Below are 17,849 nucleotides of genomic sequence, written 5' to 3' on the forward strand. Positions count from 1 at the left end.
AAAATTTTGTTTAAAAACTGTGGGCATGGTTTTCCTAAGTACATCACGTTGTGGCCAAAGAATAAGAAAACTGAGACGGTTATTCATAACAGAAATCCATTTGTCAAAAATTCTACATGTTGTGGACAAAGAAATACCAAAACGGTAAGACAGATCTTGAAGAGAAAGAGCAAGTCTGAGCCTCATCAAAACTAAAATGAACTGCTGAAAAGGAGAGATTACATTGCGAGACGTACACTTAACATGAGACACAACAAGCTGGAATACATTCATCAATATGAGAAAATTTGGCAAACCAGTGAAAAATCTAACTTTATCATCCCCCCCATTACTAAAACTACCCTCATGTAACTGATGTGCTAGGAGCTGTGTCTTGAGTTGGTCTTGTTGTTCAGAAAGATAGTTGACGGTAAACTTCATCCTGTCAATCTCCTCCCCCGTCATGTCGGTCTGGCATCCTACATCACACTTAGTTGGTTCATCCGGTGACACAGGTGGGCAAGGTGGATCAATGACGTTTGCTGAGAATGAAACAAACCCATACGTCACATCACATGTTATGTTTACATGTTGGGTGTTATAAAAGGATTACAGCTCCAACTTGCATTAAATGATAACTAAAAAAAACAGAACAGAACACAGTGGACTACTACTAAAAAAACATATGAAGTTCAAATGTCACGGACATACTTGAATGATCTTCTTCCTCAATTTTTCTTCGCTTTATGCTGTTTCTTGCTGACAACCTATCATTGCGGGCCAGTCCAATGCTGATGTCCAAGGCCCTGACTTTGTTGTGCCCAAGATGTTGTGTAGGCACCCAATCTGGGTCAGTACATGCATACAGGTCAGCAGGTTTCCCTGTAGGAGTGAAATGAAATAAGACATTTTTCACTATTTGATAAGATTTTTCTGTCAATAATAATTTTTCTTTGCATTATTGACAGGTTATTTTCCCAAAATAATCTTGTGAATAACAATTAACACCTAATTATCCTGTGAACCCTAACACATATAATAGCAAAATGACTTAACCCTAGCGTTATTCTGTAAAAAAAATGGTACAAAATGTAGACTTATTTCTGACTAAGAATGGTTTCAAATCGAAACAATATGAATTGGTAATTCATAAAAAAAAAAAATTGACAGAGACGGGTTCGAACCCACCACTCAAGTATCTCTGGTCTTTCTAACAACGGCTCTACCGACTGAGCTATGGGTGCGTATGATTCCAGAGGCTATTTCTTTATCAAAAAACTAAAACTTAGTAAAAACAACTTTGTTTGGTTTATCCAAGCACGGTACGAATTTGTATCTAACGTTGTCTGGGTGAATACATAAAAAACGAGAGCAACAGGAACTTGCAAATTATAATTTGTGGGCACGGAAAAGGCTCGGAGAACGGGCAAGATGGCAGGCGGGCATAAACAACACCGGTACCGCCGAGCCGGGCGAACAAGCCCGTAAGCGTAACAAAGATGAATGAACCGCACAACAAGGCGGGAACTTTTTCAGCAGAACTCTTACACTGAAGTTCTCTCCTACGACTTACTTGAGACGAAATGTTTGCTACATACTCGTGAGTATGAGCACTTTTGCTCGTTTAGGTCCGCTCTGTTAATGTTCGCAAGCCATTGAGTCCGCCTTTCCTCCGACAGCACTCTCGTTTTCTCCCCTTGATTTTCAATTATTTTGGGAATTCTGAAAAAGCTGTATTCCTTGTCTCGTTGGGAATTGTTACCACAGCCATATACAGCACATAAGACTGGCATTGTACTTGTTAGCGTGTAAATAAAAGAGAAATGATATACCTTCCACCCGGAGCGAGCGCACAGCTGAAGCGGCAGATCGAATGTCACAACATATCATCCAACATGGCCGCCGTTCGGGTCGAACGCGATAGTGACGTCATTGTGAAAACGATCTATAAAATATTTTTATGCATATAATCCCGAAACCCAATTGAAGTATAGTAAAAACGTTCCTATGAATGTGTTTTGTAAAAAAATAAAGATGTTGATGGCATTTCAGTGAAATTAACCTGATTCTAATGTCCTGACATTGTCCGCCGTCTTGGATTTGCCCAATGATGGCATCAAATTAGCATACACTATGAGGATTTAGTCATAGCTGTAACATAGGATAACGTAGGATGTTAATGATATAAGAAACACGTGTGGTATGACGATAAAACCTTGAAATCTCATTATTTGAGCAGAAATTAGTAAATTTGCCTGTCAGCAACCCGTTGCCATGGCAACACAAATATCTCAAACTGACAAATTTATGGTAGAATTATTGCCAACAATATTCTAGGAAAAGTTTCGTGGTCCTAGCACACGTCGTTTCGCAGTTATATAACGTCAAAGTTGGCACAGGCATCTCTGCTCCCCCCCCCCTCCCGTCTAGATAAGGTTAAATGATCTCTATATTTGGTCAATTTCTCAATCAACAGGCTGCCCCGTGTTTCAGTTTCAAGGTTAACGCGTGTAAACCTCAGCACTGTAAAAGAGCCCATCACAGTTATCAAGAAGCAGGAGTAACTCAAGAGCCAAGAGCGAAAGCCGCAGCAAAGGCGCATGAAAACTATTTTGAAACAGTATCCGAATGAAGCTCATCTGTGTTTGTAGATTACATATTGAAAAATGTTTCAACTTTGTTCCAACACTAAAAGAAACTCACCTTAAATTTTCGGCTGAACACTCCGACCTTCTTCAGATGAAATGACTCAGGTTTCGCCTCCCCGCCATTTATGATTCGCTGCTAACTGATGTCATTCGACGACTTTCGTATTAGTGCAGCGAGTCATTTCATCTGAAGAAGGTCGGAGTGTTCGGCCGAAAATTTATGGTGAGTTTCTTTTAGTTTTGGAACAAAGTTTAAACATTTTTCAAGATTTTGAAACAGGTTGCTACCTCGTTGGATATTAGATAGTCTTCGTCGTCTGCTGCTGTTCTCGGGGGCGGATCCTCATCCTCAACAGGTTTCTGTGTATATGTTTAAAGAATACAGTTTAAAATGCACATGGCATGGTGGAAAGTCTTGCATGGTTTTTTACCAATTGTGTAACCGATGTTTGTGATCATGTGATTACGACGCAATCACTGCCCACTATACTTGATGGGTAACCCTGGCAGGTTTGTAGCAACATACAATATTTAGAATCACCTCGTAGAACACAACGCCGGATTCTTACTCAGGGGCGTTCAGTTTACACACGGGGCCATGAAGTGACTTGGAACGCCCAGCTATGCCGGCGGTGTTACGGAAGCAGTGATGACTCCCTTTTAATAATGACCAACGTGCGCAACAAGGTGCACCAAACTGTACTTCATGTCGGTTCCGAAAACGTTTCTGTAAAACGTTTGTGTAAACCCAGCCATAGTTTTTCTGCTAAATGTGCATATGTATTCGCAATTAAAATCACGTACTAATATCGTACACGTGCAAAGTCATAGTCTGACTCTAAGACGTTAACGTTGCATCTACCAACGTGGCGGCTTTTACTGTACATGCCTCTGTTCTTCAATTTACATGCATTTCTTTACAGGACAAATCTCTTTGTATATGCATACACATAATGAGGGATACTACCGTTGAGGAGGTTCATCAGTGTTCAACAGTGATTTCAAAAGACATAGAGACATACTTCAAGGTTTTCCATGTCTTGCAGCATATCTCCCTGAACAAGATGGGCTACAAGACATCGAAAACTTTGACGTATTCCTCTATGCCTCAAACACTGTTCTTTTTTAAGAATATTGTAGTAACTGAGAGATATAATACATTTGAAGAACTTCACCTTGGTGAGTAATGAAAAGATTATCGCCACCAGTAGCAGCTTGACAGGTTGTACTAGAAACAGGTCAGTGACGAATGACGTCACGAACGTGCAGACCCAGGCCTCCGCTTTCGCTTTGCCGACACTCAAGGTGTACAGAACTGTGAAGAAGGCCGCCACGAAACTCGCAGACCACACAAGCAGCCATCCTGAGCGTGTAAATCATTGAGTACTTACACATTTTAACAGTATTATAAATGATGTCAGTTTTTATTGTGTCATAAGATAATGTCAGTTTAGTAGAGTTTACATACGTCTGTTTTTTCAAAAGTTATTTTCTTGCCATTTTTGCTGTAGGTATTTTGATATTTTAAGTGTATTTGGCCCGTGCAGCTCACTCAATTGCAAGATAATGAAGATAATTTCAATATCTCAAAAAGATAACTTAAAGATAAGTCGTTTTTGTGAGCCATTCAAAACGTATGTTACTACTTTGGCACGACAATTCACCAATTTGAGAAGACGTTAAGGGACCAAAGTACAAGGTACAATGTACAACACAACACAAGATAGATTTTTCAAGGCTTTTACATCAGCTACTTCAAGAACACATGGAAAGCAGCTAAGCTTTTTCCCTGCTCATGCCAAAATACATCAATTTACCCCAGCGATACACTGGAACCAGTCTTATATTTAAAAAAAATTAGGGAAGTAATTTTTCATAACTCACCTATAAGCACAAACCACCAGGGTAGCGACGGTTTTTGTCCACGGCCAACGTCATCTTCATATTGGTCATTTTTCTTATGACAGTCTTTAATATCAATATTTAACGAAGACTGCAGAACTCTGAGTTTGTGGTCTTTTTCATTGTCATATGTTACTGGCCGATCTCTTGAATACCAATATGACGGTGTGTCAGGATTGTTAGAGATGAAGTTTTGTTTATGTCTAGGTCTTCGGTGTAATAATTTCAAAACACGTCTGCCTAGCTCCGAGTTTGACTTTTTATCGTCACTCTTTTTTGTCTTTAGTGTCCCCGAGTTGCGGAAGAGAAAGACGATGATGAGGTTGACTGGTAGGATGATGACCGCACTCTGTATGCCGATCATCAGCTGAGAGAGGAGAATATGAGGTATTGAGTTTTTAGCAAACGTCACAAACAACATATATGATTACAGCAAACTGTTGTGCTCATGAGAATGGGCTTTCTGACACATTTGCCCTGACGTCACAATGTCCGGGAATATTCACATGTCAGACGTTTGCAACGATATAGGCTAGGTCTGTGGTTGCGTTTTTCTTATTACCTGTGGTAGTGAAATCGGAGAGTCAATCTCCACGCCAGCTATCCTGAGAGGCTCGGGGGGTTCGAAATCGTCTCCACGGCCGAAGAACATGATGTTGGTGAGCATGGTGCTGTAGAGCAGCGTCAGGCAGCAGGACAGGCGCTGGACACGAGTGAACGGGCTCCGGGCAGGGCGGCCAGCAACGGAGAACCAAAGGTGGCCATCATTCACGTCCCTGTTGGAATCATGCACATGAGAATTGGTAATTTTCCCGGCTCACATACTATTGACGGAAGTGTATACTACTCATGGGGCTACTACTTATAACAATATTGCGCTTAGTTTTGTAAGAAACGCAATATGACAAAAGTTAATGAAAAGTATCAAAATAACCTTTTAGCTAAAAAACAGTTTGAGAGTCGAAACTTATGCTACTTCTTATACCAAACGCAACAGCTACTTACATCTGAAAACGAAGTCATTGAAAGTGCTTTACCAAGAATGATAGAAACCATGTGAATCTGGTAATGGTTGTTCCGGGTGATAGACGATGTATTTATGCATTATTTTACCTTATTGGGAAATACATTTATTACCAATTTGTGCAGCAAGCCGTCTATACCTAGCTGCCGGAATTATCAAATTTATAACGATATCATTTCGAAGGTGATACGTATAGAAATTCTTGCTCTAACATAAATCCTACACAAGTCTGGTGATCGTTGACTCAGGCATCAAAAGCCTTAAAGCAACCATTGCTAGGCATATATTGCCATTTGTAAAGCATCCTGTGGCACAAAATGTCCGGATCATATGGACATTTGGCTACAGTAGCCTTCAGCTAAAACCTTCCTTGCAATGGTAATGAGATACTTCTATAGATTCTATCATAGTAATATAAAGCCATTCACCTTGTACTTTTTGCGAGGAATAAGTTGCGGAATTTAGTCATTTCCTCCTCCCCGGCTGTAGGAATGAGACGCTCTATCCTTCCGTCATCTTCGTCAACAGCGAGCCACCTTCATGCAGCAGTAACGTAAAGAATAGCAATTAACTTTTCTTTAACTAAGACGTGTTCTTTTGTTATGAACATTTTTCACATCGTCGACAACTTGTTTAAATTGCCCAAGCATGAGGGTTTTATATCCCTTGTAAGTTTCTAATACCATGTGAGAAAGAGTGTTAATAACAACAATTGCTATTGACGCATATGCAATAAACTATTATGTACGATGTTGTTTGAGATATCATTAGCACTATAGTTTGGTACGTAAGTACTATATTTGCCACGTAAGAACTATAATATAGCTATAGCTTTCGAAAACACCAATGTCCAAAAAATATATTAAAACTACGTACCAGAACACACATCATTGTAGCTAACATTGATATCTGTGATTATATACTCCCATGCTAAATGTCCTAATCCTTTGTTAAGCTATACAGCATCTGTTCCCGACATTGTTAATAATCATAATTCAACTTAACTTCAAAAACATACATTACCTGTTACTTAGGAAATAGGTCGTGACGTTTGTTCCTCTATTAGTTACAACGATCTGACTTAGGTACCTGAAACAAAGACAATTCAATCAAGACATTATAAAGAAAACGTATGAAGAAAATTCTATACTACAGTCATTCATGTGCGTATTGCATTCCTAGCCTGTATGAACCGATTGTTCCTTGTCTCACCATGATGGGCTGAATCCTGCGTTGTTGTGCCACACCCTCATGTGAGTGAGGACTCCTAGCGGTTCTTCTGATGACACCAGGAAAGAGTCCACACTTCCTTGTTCAAACAGGCACCGGTTGTCGTCCCTCAGTGTTAAGGGAGGGCTCTCGCACTGGCTACCGTAGAGCACCAACGTAACCTGTCATGAAATGCAGTAAATGTTATAGTTTGTATTTTTAAAACATAGCTGTGTTATAGTTATCATCATCAGAATCTAAATCGGTACTTCAGCTAAGTGGGTGTATCATATCCTTTATATGTACTTTAACCGAAGATGGGGCTGTCATTTATTAGTATCACAATCAATGTCCATTTGCAGTAAACTTTGTCTATTTGCATTGATATGCAAATTTCATCTTTTAGATTAATTTTCCATATAAGTTTATTTATGCTTGACTTTTAGTTTTACTACTTGTCTTTTTTTACCAACATTACTGTCATGCTTACTTATTTTGTGCTACTAGTCATTTACGACTTTTAGTGATTTTTGGAAGTATTTCTTTTTTCATCATATGATGCTATGATGCTTTGTCATGTTATGATATGTTATGGCATATTGGGGTCCCCCACCCCACCCAGAAATCTTAAAAACTACAAACAGGCAAAATCCATTCCCCAGTTAGATATTTATCAATGTTTGGATTGTATTCTCTTTCCAATTCACAACCAATGAAAAAGTAACGAGACATTTCGATGGCCGGCTGTCACCTTCTTTAGGACAACGATGACTGGCTCACTTATTTGAACTGCAGCTAGGTGTCGCTGCTAACAATGCGGTCCCAAACGTAAAGCAGTGTCATCGTCTACCATCACTACTTCTAGCTACCTCAGGAATTTCTCATCTTTGACAATAATAAGCCCATGTCAGCACAGATATGTATATTCCTCCTGACTTATTAGTGTTCTCAATTAAACTTCCATGGGTCTGACCAGGGGAACGGTCTGCTAGAAGTTAAATTTAGTCAGGCTACCTCAGCGGTTGTTCCTGCGTTGCCCCGGAATCCAGTGTATACTGTGATGACGTATTGACAATCCTGGCGAGGGTTCAGCTTGTGACCAGGCAGTAGTCCTACCCCAGCCTATAATCAATTCAGGGAATTGGTAAAACACAACTGTACAATCACTTTAGCAATGGGAATTATTGGTAACATTCAGACTATTATGGTATTTTGCAAAATTTGAAATGGGATTCTGTTCTTTAGTGCAACACATATACTTCAATCAACACTAATCTAAAGCCGTGGCTAGAAGGACACTTATGTTTTATATCAGTTTTACATCCGAAGACTTCATGATGTTCTTTTGCAGCCTTCATGGTCCTATGACATTTGCTAAGCATTTTTTGTGTTCCTCTCTACATTATGTCGAGCTAGCGTACAGTAAACACAATGATGTTTTAATCATTTATCACACATATACCACATTACAGTGCAAGTAAATGGGTGATAAGCGAATGATACGTTGCCTAATACTCTTATGTTTTACTCATATGTAGAAAAAACGTACACACTTCAACATCACCATCCTCACCTTAGCGAGATCTTTTCTATCAGCTTTCCTGGCCCATATAATGCCGAGCAGATAAGAAGCGAACACGGTGAGTACCAGGATTAGCCCTATCGGATTCTCCAAGATGTTTACAGAGAGAGCTTCCTGGATGTTAAGTGGATTTGGTGGCACGAAACCAGCGAATTTTGTCAGGTGATCACACTGGCAGTGGATGTGGGTTATGTTAGACATCGGGCCGACCTGTTGGGGGGGAGAAACACGCAATAGTTGTGATTTATGAGAACTGTGACGATTTTATACAAAACTATCTATGGATTTTTTTAAAATCTAAAAACACATAACAAAGACAAGATCAAAAAACAAGATCAAAAAACTTATAAAACATAAATGAACTCAAAAATCAGCATAACAGTGTCCATCACCCCAAGACATAAAATAGTACCGATGTTCCCTGAATTAAGTACATGAAAATAGAAAATTACCGACTACTCTGTTAGATAAAAGGGAGAAAAAAGATAAGATGATGCTTTAAAACCATATGTAGAGTTGGAACTTATATATCGATATCTTTTTAACTGCTATAGTCATGAGGAGCTAGAAGCGCTTGGTATCTGCAATGTAAGTCTGAGTAAGTTGCATCATTTTAAAATTGTACACAGAAGGTAACAGCGTAGAGCCTTTAAGAATGAGATCTAGTTTAGCATTGTTTGACATATCATTAAGGTTAACACTATGACCAAGTAATTTATGCAAGATTGCCAAAAATTCCGATCTTTGTTAAGTATATAATGGACAATGAACCAATAAGGTTGAGACTGATTCGCAACGACCCTCGCATCTACAGGAGACACTGAGAGACATCACCGGATAAATAGACCTTGATTGAGAGCACAGGTGCCGATGCGAAGCCAAACAAAAAGGATGCAAATGATGCAAAGTAATAGCATGGATGCAAAGTAATAGCACTGGCAGCTAACTAGGGTTACGGCAGACATCAGATCAACCTGTTGGGGGGACACATACAGCTAGTTCTTCATTATAGACCAGCCCTATATATCAGCATTTATTCATAAAAATTTATGTACACTGTTTTTTTTAATAGATGACAAGTTACCAGCAAGGCCCCCTTTCAACTAAACGGCGATCACGCTGTGCTCTCACTGACCGAAATAGGTTATGGTTAGCAGAAAGGGTAAAAATACTCGTTTCTTTTCTATAAAATTCGTTGAGCGCGTTGAGCGATCTGTCAAATTTTAGGTCGCAGAGAAAGTGCGGCGAGAGCGCTGTCCTAGAGGAAAGGGCGTATTATTGATTGGTTCGAAAATGTTGCATTAATCAAAAGAGGAATAAATTAAGTCATGCTTATTAGTGTTTTAAAGAGAAACATCAAATTGTACTTTATTGAATCGATTCTATAATTATGAAAAAAATTTTACAGATATGAAATTTGTGTACTTGAAGATTTCATTCCGAAAAATAATCCCGTTTCTAATAGATCATGTCTACTTATAATATTAAACAGATTTGCTCGTGTAATTCTAACAAAAGCCGAAAAAAAGAGAAAAAGAAAACGATATGGCATTTTTAAGATCGAATATCAAACTGTACAAACTTATTATTAAGAAAAAGATTGTTTACAACTTACTCTACAGCCTTCGCTTTGCCACAAGTGGGTTTGGTTTTCTTCAAAGTAGACACAGGCTGTCTCAAAGGCGTACAGAGTGAAATTGACAATTTCATCGCTGGTGTGATGAACCTCAGAGCCGAAACGAATTCCTGTCATTAAAGATACATTTGTCTGGATATGAGTCGAGAGAAAAAGGGTATGACGACAAGTCCCAAAGACAAGTGTGAAATATTATGGCTAGATATCATTTACACAACTCATAAACACATGTATATTTATTGTACTTTAACCCTCAAACCAACCTACCTTTTTTCGACTAATCTTACCATATGGGGTCAAAACGGACCCCATAACGTTTTTTTTTTAAATTTATTTTCGGTGACTCTATTTGTGATTTATATAGTTTCATTAAACTATATTGGACAGTTTGACATAATTCCAGGCCATTATCATAATTTATGCAAAAGATCATAATGACCACATTTTGCACTAAACCCATTCGGACTGGGAAGTTTTTGATGCTCATATACCAACTTAAATGTCGCATAGCTCCTGGAAGGCTTACGATAAGGCAACTAAACTTTGCATCTTTTCAGAAAATGTTGATAGCAAACATTTTAAGTGAATGAAGTAAGTTCATAATTTTTCATGTTGCCAAAGCAACGGAATTTTGACAGGCATATTCTTTACAAAATTTTCTAATTTAGGGTTAAACAATAAATATGGTTTTCTTAGCAAACAACGCTTGTTAATGACATTTTATGAAATTCAACGAAAATTTCAGGATTCAATGTACATAATTTTTTACATAACCTAATTCAATTTGATGATGTCATCAGTCAAAATCCAAGATGGCTGCCGTATTAGCTAGATGACGCATAATGTCATGATGTCGCCATATCCCATGCTAATTAATGTCAAAAAATGAAAAAAAGTTTTTACTGTAATCTTGTTTTATATGTACATCATAAATTTGGTGGTCATATGATAAGTTGTTTAGGTGTGTGACTTAAAAGTTTGTTTTAAAGAAATGCACATTTTGCTGGGGTCAATTTTGACCCCACTGGACCATGCATGAATTGTTTAGGATAACAATGAGCCAGTCTCGGTAAAAACGTATCAGAAGTTATAAGACATAAATACAAACAAACTCATGGGAGGAATTTTGTTTTCGACCATTAGTGTCGAAATAGCACACATTGATATACGCCTGGGGTCAGTTTTGACCCCATACGGTGGTTTTTAGGGTTGAATGCATGAACATGTGTCAATCTAACGCGTTATGATATATTCATTGTCATAAACAGGATGAAGCATTTTTAGAATTCAGATTGAACATTATTATGTCTTACACTGATCAGACATACAAACACCATCGTTTTGTCTGCCTGATGCTAAGAAAATGAATTTCACATCTGTGTGGTGCAAAATATTTTCCAATGTTGACGTTGAAATCCAGTGTTTCAAGTTAGCAATGGCAATTATTCTGTAAGAATACTACGCTCTGATAAACTGGTAAAAATTGAAAAGTAATACCTATAAAATAGTCCGTCTTGTTGTTTCCGTCCACGTCGGCATCTGAGATGGCAATCTGATCTTCTGGCAGCAGCCATTGGTAAGCACTGGATGCCAATAATGTTCCGTTTATCCATGGGACGGTGAAGAGCTCATCCTCTGGAACTGGTAGGGTCGTTGTCCAATCATGAGTATCTGGTGTTGGAGGCTCGTGTTTTCTCAACAAAACGGTGACGTCATGCGGGAAAAGGGTGCTATTAAAATCCAGGCTGAACCTCAGAGACGACATATTCCTCTTAGCATTTACAAGAAACATCTGAAAAAACCCCCCACAAAATGAGCTTCATTTCTTTTCCCTGCCATCAGTTTAACATACACCAATAGAACACGTAACATAGAAACGCAAGACCACAATGTCTTTTCAAAGTTATGGACACTGTAGAGCACTGCATCTGTATATGGATTTACCAACCGCCACTGAAGAACGGCGTGCGGTATAAACATCCTGTCACTAATATCACTTGCTGGCGTCAGACATATAAAGGTGCTTTGCCACCAGAACTAGAGGACGGATGGAATCTCGATGCAATAATCTTCAAGCTGGCGCGTTAATCTGTAGTCATTAAAGATATAATATTCTGTCTATTTTGACCCATTGAGTATCTTGAGGTCCAGTGCTAATAAAGGTGGTATTTAACTGTACTTGGGGCACCGGTGCAGCACTGCGGGGTTACTCAAAATTACTCAATAGATTTTAGTGATAAAGCACGAATTTTATTACGTTTTGTGTTTTTTTGCTGTTTTCTAAGTCATACTTGTACGTATTATGTAATATCTAAATTATAGCAATCGGCGAAAATAATACAACTGTTCCCCAGTGAACGAAACCCTCAGTGCCGCACCGGTGCCCCCAATGCAGTGGAAGACCACGTTGAGGTAAAACATTGTAGGAATTAAATATCAAACATACCGATATGTCGCCAAGTCGTGCAGTTGAACTAAAGATGTCTATCCATCCATCCATGCTTTTGTTTTCCCTTCTCGTCAGGATGTCTATTGGCTGACTTTGGCCAGAAACAGAAATAGTCGAGTTGCCACATTTGAGCGTGAGACCCGTGACATCCGATTCGATTATCCGAGAATTGTTTGAATATTCAAACGGGTTGAAAGTAGATTCCAGGAACTGCAAATAAATGTAAATTAGGATGATAAAATTGATAAATTAAAATATCACTTGTCTCCTATCCGTTCGAGCTGTTCAAGGAGACAAAGTACATATTGAGTGTCTAAAACCAGCGAATAAACCCCCAAGTAATTATTATTGACCAACCATTAACGCTCGTCGTCCTCATCTATGAACCCATGCTTATAAAAATATGGTTTTATAGTCAATAGAGGGGGAGGCTTGCCACACATAGTCTATCCATATGATAATCAGACATTTCATTCTTTTGAGATTATTATGAATGTGTTTGTTGTTTTATCGTTTGTGCACTTAGTCTACAAAGCACTTTCTGACACTGCATTACATGATTGATAATTGACATTTGTTGCATGTTAATGCCATGATTGTTGTATCAACGACATCGTTCGCAAAGAACTATCTCAATGTATTTTACTACATCTGTTTTATTCAAAGCAAATAACGTAAAATCTTCAAGCGACAAGAAAAAAAAGCAAGCTATGTGCATTTTTCACAAAATATATTATATTAATTCCTTGCATGCACACATCTGTGTACGATCATAAGCAAGAAATTCCGTGAAACACAGGTCCAGAAAACCATAACAAAGTGATTGAATAACTGAGTCAATTTAGAATTTAGTTTCACTTAACAAGAGTAGATAGTATATCATACCTGTACCCCAACCGTCTCTCCACCGGGACAATCGTCTCCAACGAGTGATGAAAAGGACGGCACGTGGACAAAAGAGTCGCTCACACCTGCCACTGTGTACAGCTTCCCAGAGGAGTCACCGGGGTCTTCTCGTTTTATTCTCACCTGCATCTGTACAAATATTAAAGTTAGACTCGACCTTCAACCTGTGTTATTTCAATTGTAATGTCCTCAAACTCAATTGTAGATCCACATCAAGTCAAGTCAAAGCTTCCTATTAACAATATTGGCAACAAATGTAAAATGTAGATATCGGTGGTATGACGATGTGAAATGATATGAACATATCCGCCATTAGTGTTTCAATAATTTCATGTTTCAAGCAAACAAGAATGGAGTAGAATACAACCTCTGCCCCAAAGAAATTTTTCCGAAAATTTCATGGACAGGAAAAAATGCCTGTTTAAAGTATAAACACAACCCATAATGTGAGTGAACATTGTTTGAACACAATTGTACCTTTAATGTATAGATATCCGCATATAGATCTTCATCATCGTAGCCTGGCATCATATTGACAAGATATATGTCGTCAAGGACATCTAAGGCTTGGAAAGTTCTTGTAGTAGCCTCCTTGTTCTGTAAAGGAACAAGGAGTCTCAGAATACTTAAGACTTGCCACAGTTGTTACCATATAGGCGCTCACATGGCTGCGTTCTTTGAATGTATGGTCATGGGTACTTAAACTGTGCACATATCAACATTTTGAACAAAATTTACTAAATGAAAGAAAGGGTTCATAAAGAGCTTGTATGTTAAATTGAGAGGGAGATACGATGAAGCTACTGATTCAGTACTAATTTACTGATAACATTTCGCTCCGCAACTCAAGAGGTAATTGAACTGCATACGGCATGCTTGTGAAAAACATGCAGAAATGCAAAATTCTTATTTGGATCGGAATGATTGGAACAGCCTTTTAGAAATACGTTGATTTGTCGTTTGTATGTATGTTTCTTATTGGTTGTTTTTCTTTCCTTACCGTCTCCAACTTGGCGGAGAAGCCTACTTCACCCTCTTGCTCGAGCATAGCCGTTACTTCAGAAGCTTTAAACACATGAACAGCGCCTAGAATGTGATAATAAGGTACATTAAACGTTGCATACAAAGTATGTGCCTCCTATATGATATGAATTATTGACATGCCTGTTAATGAAAAGTGAAATATCACAGTAAGCAGTTATTATAAATGAGTTAACAGTAGAGTTTCCCTTGGGCAGTAACATCTAACTGCCGAATAAATTACTGAGTGAGCGAAGATTTAAACCTAAATAGTCATAAACGACTATATTGAAATGTAAAAATATCATGATTATTACCACTTTATCACTGTATATCAATTCATATTTATGGCGTTATGGCTGTATAAACTCTGGGAACAGAATCTGGTTACATGCGAGTAATAATCTCAAGAGTATTGCTTCTTTACGTCTCAGTCTAAGTATTAAAAGTGTCTTTTCTAAAATCGTAAGTTCTCTCGATTCATTCTGCGTGTGATTGTAATGCCAAGATAGAGCTATTATGCACAGCTTTAAGCCCCAGGCATATGTCAAACAGGAAAAAACATAAATTTCAATAAAAGTGCGAGAACATGTTACACAATGTAAAAATGTTTTGGTGTCAATAACAATTGTACTTACGTACTTTATATGTAGTACCACAAGGAAAAAACATAACAAAAATGCCGAGCTACTTTCGATCAAATTGACTCAAAATTGCACACCTGTAAATGTGAATGCCGTGGCGATGTTCACCTTCCCCACGGGTAGGCCGTTATTTTCGGAAAAATCTCTTAACTTCAAAAAGGAATGCTCCAGAGAGATGGAACTGAAAACCTGCATTTCACCAAAAATGAATCCATATATTAAGTAAATATTTCATATATTTAAGTATGGTTATCTTTTTAATTCTATTCGCATGGAATGTCATATTCATACAATCTTTCCTACGACAAAATCGCTATGTGTTTCTTGGCATATTCTTTTATCATGATCATATATCAATCTCATGTATTGTTTTCCTTAACTTTATCACGTAACCAGGTACAGGTGAAAATGTTGTCGTATTCTGACCAAAGGAAGATATGGAAATGCGCTATTCTAAACTTAAGTACGTTCGAACTCACTAAGACGGTTTTAATACGAATGAGCAATAAATTTTAATGAAAGATTATTCATAATTGTACATTTGACAAAAGGGGTGAAATTTCAAATTTATTTGAATGTTCTAATGTATTTCCTGATAGTTTAAAGTGACTGTATAACACTCTTTATTCAAAATGAATTTGCATACATCTATGTGCTTTTATGTTTTTAGCTATAGAATAAGAACAGCAAGTAAAGTGAAAATTTGAAAATCAGAGTTAAGTATATCAATGTTCTGTAACAGATGCTAATACTCACTTGTGCATCACCGGACACAAACTGAGGAAATGCCGTCACTAATGCAATACAGTTTGCCAATCCTATAATTCCGTCATAGTCTGGTATCTCTGCGTTTGCCATATTCTCAGTAACAATGTCTGTAAACTAAAGTATTATTGTTAGCAACATTTGCTGATATACCACAGGCAGATTTTTTTTTAAAGAGTAATTATTTATTCCAAATTATTGCCCGAATGCTGACTGAAAACAAAAGTAAACTTCCTCTTCTTCATATAGTGGAATATGAATGATCTAGCATTTTCATATATAAACGGATTGGACGTCTAAAGAAAACTATTTTTCCGTTAGTAGGTAAGATGTGAAAAGCTTTGACAAAGTTGTAGATCTACAGGAATAATTTTCTTCTTTCAGAATTGTAGTATTAACATCAATCAGATAAATGTGGTTAAACATCCACAGTTTTCCCTGTGCAGTATTTACATATCCTTCCGTTAGGCTAATTTCCAAACCGGGGCTGGCCGGGCTGTTTACATACGTGAAAATATACAGAAATAATGCCAGCGACTATTATATTTACGTTTTGTGCAGTTTGGTGTCTTTTATATCATACTTTTCGTTCTCACGAGCTGCCCGGCCGGGCTCTGTTTTCAAAATGTGACGTTGGTCTAAACGGGCTGTGTTTTTATCTGCTCGTTTCTTTATTGACAAGATTCATGGTAACATATTCATAATTTGGAAGGTACAAATCTATTGATAAAGCTTAACGATAAATGTTAAACTTAAAAAAAATTGAATATTAGTACCGCTACAAGTCACAATTCAAGATCTTATACCTCACTGGTGTCCTCCCCTTCGCTGGCCAGGTAAAGCACAACACCAGAAGCTACCATGGGGACGCCGAATGCTTCCGCCGAAAACCCCATTGACAACAGGTTGTAGAAAGGCCCTGCTTGACTGTCGAAGAACTCTTCCATATATGCTAGCAAAAACCCATTATCGGGTGCTTCGATCTAAAAAGAAGTTTCAACACAAACACAATAAGTTCATTCAGGTGAGATGATGCTACTGATGTTTTTTTCCTTTCCTTTCCTTTACGAATTTCATGACAAACGCTGGGCATTTAATTTTTAACGGATACAGAAAATGTGGTCATTCTGCTTGCTTTTTATTTTACCTCGTAGGCCATGTTGATTTGATTACGCGACACATTAATGTTCGGCCGGTTTCAAATAAGAAAATATTAACTATGATGTTACAAACAAAAGAGAAGCAAAATGAGTAAATACATGCCGAAGATTTGAAAAAGATATATATCAGAAAATGTTCACAAGCGATATCACAGAATGCCAACGTCAAATCTAAGATCAAAGAAGGAGATGTGAAAGAACAAAAAATGAATCGTTTGTTGGGTAAACCATATGTGTTGAGTCATTTGTTCAACGTTCCTAAACACCTGTTTTTTTTTCAAACTGAAGGCAACTTTGATTTTGGCCAAACTTTTTTATACGACGTTCGCCTCAGTTTTGGGCTGCCCAGAGGATGCCATCCATGTAATCAAAGCAATATGGCCTTAGAGGAAAAAGCTGACGATGACAATCTTGGAATGAACACTTCGTAATGCAGCAAATGCAACCTAATTAGTTCACTTACGAAAGTTTGGTCCATTAAGATAGTTGTGTTGCGTCCGTCGGCGCTTGATGCTATCACTTCTATGTTTATTGTACCAGGAACAATGTCCACCATGGGTGTGTAGAAGACCTAATTTAAATGACAAAAGATTAAAAGTCGGTTGTTACTGGTATAATCCTGAATTGCAATGACTAGTCCTGGGACGTTCAAACGATTATGGATTCATTCAAAGGTTGTTATAATCGATTTGTATCTTTTTTACCTTCCTCTGTGTTCATAAATGGATAAGGAATGTATTAGCAGGATAAGCATCAGATATATCAGAGCTATAACTATCTGTTCGCTCCTTAAGGCCCCCTCTCACTTGACGTGCGGCACGCTTGCGGCATTGCTGCGTTCGGAAGGTGCTCAACGAATTTCAGAGATAAAGAACGAATTTTCTTACTTGATGTGTATTTTGTGGTCTTCGATGTCACACTTTTA

General features: G+C 37.9%; 3 protein-coding genes across 3 annotated transcripts; all 3 read right to left on the reverse strand.

Moving 5' to 3' along the window:
• Positions 1-6: 6 nt before the first annotated feature.
• Positions 7-1,805, reverse strand: LOC118424443 (the record flags this gene model as incomplete). Its single annotated transcript, XM_035833010.1, has 3 exons — positions 1,553-1,805; positions 691-861; positions 7-521 (listed from the first exon to the last, which is right to left on the reverse strand). Coding segments are annotated over exons 1-3 (906 nt in total), but the record flags the coding sequence as incomplete, so codon positions are not given.
• Positions 1,806-2,879: 1,074 nt separating this feature from the next.
• LOC118424880 (polycystic kidney disease protein 1-like 2) lies at positions 2,880-11,745 on the reverse strand. The gene is made up of 11 exons (XM_035833687.1): positions 11,478-11,745; positions 9,960-10,090; positions 8,336-8,554; positions 7,777-7,884; positions 6,766-6,944; positions 6,577-6,642; positions 5,982-6,089; positions 5,092-5,305; positions 4,512-4,896; positions 3,803-3,990; positions 2,880-2,987 (listed from the first exon to the last, which is right to left on the reverse strand). The coding sequence occupies exons 1-11, from the start codon at positions 11,743-11,745 to the stop codon at positions 2,880-2,882; spliced, it is 1,974 nt and encodes a 657-aa protein (XP_035689580.1).
• Positions 11,746-15,062: 3,317 nt separating this feature from the next.
• LOC118424881 lies at positions 15,063-16,923 on the reverse strand. Its single transcript, XM_035833688.1, has 4 exons — positions 16,912-16,923; positions 16,571-16,747; positions 15,756-15,881; positions 15,063-15,188 (listed from the first exon to the last, which is right to left on the reverse strand). Exons 1-4 carry the CDS (start codon positions 16,921-16,923, stop codon positions 15,063-15,065), a joined length of 441 nt encoding a protein of 146 aa, XP_035689581.1.
• Between the last annotated feature and the right edge of the window lie 926 nt (positions 16,924-17,849).

The sequence above is a fragment of the Branchiostoma floridae genome, chromosome 10 (genome assembly GCF_000003815.2).
Source record: "Branchiostoma floridae strain S238N-H82 chromosome 10, Bfl_VNyyK, whole genome shotgun sequence".
In the NCBI taxonomy this organism is placed as follows: Eukaryota; Metazoa; Chordata; class Leptocardii; order Amphioxiformes; family Branchiostomatidae; genus Branchiostoma; species Branchiostoma floridae.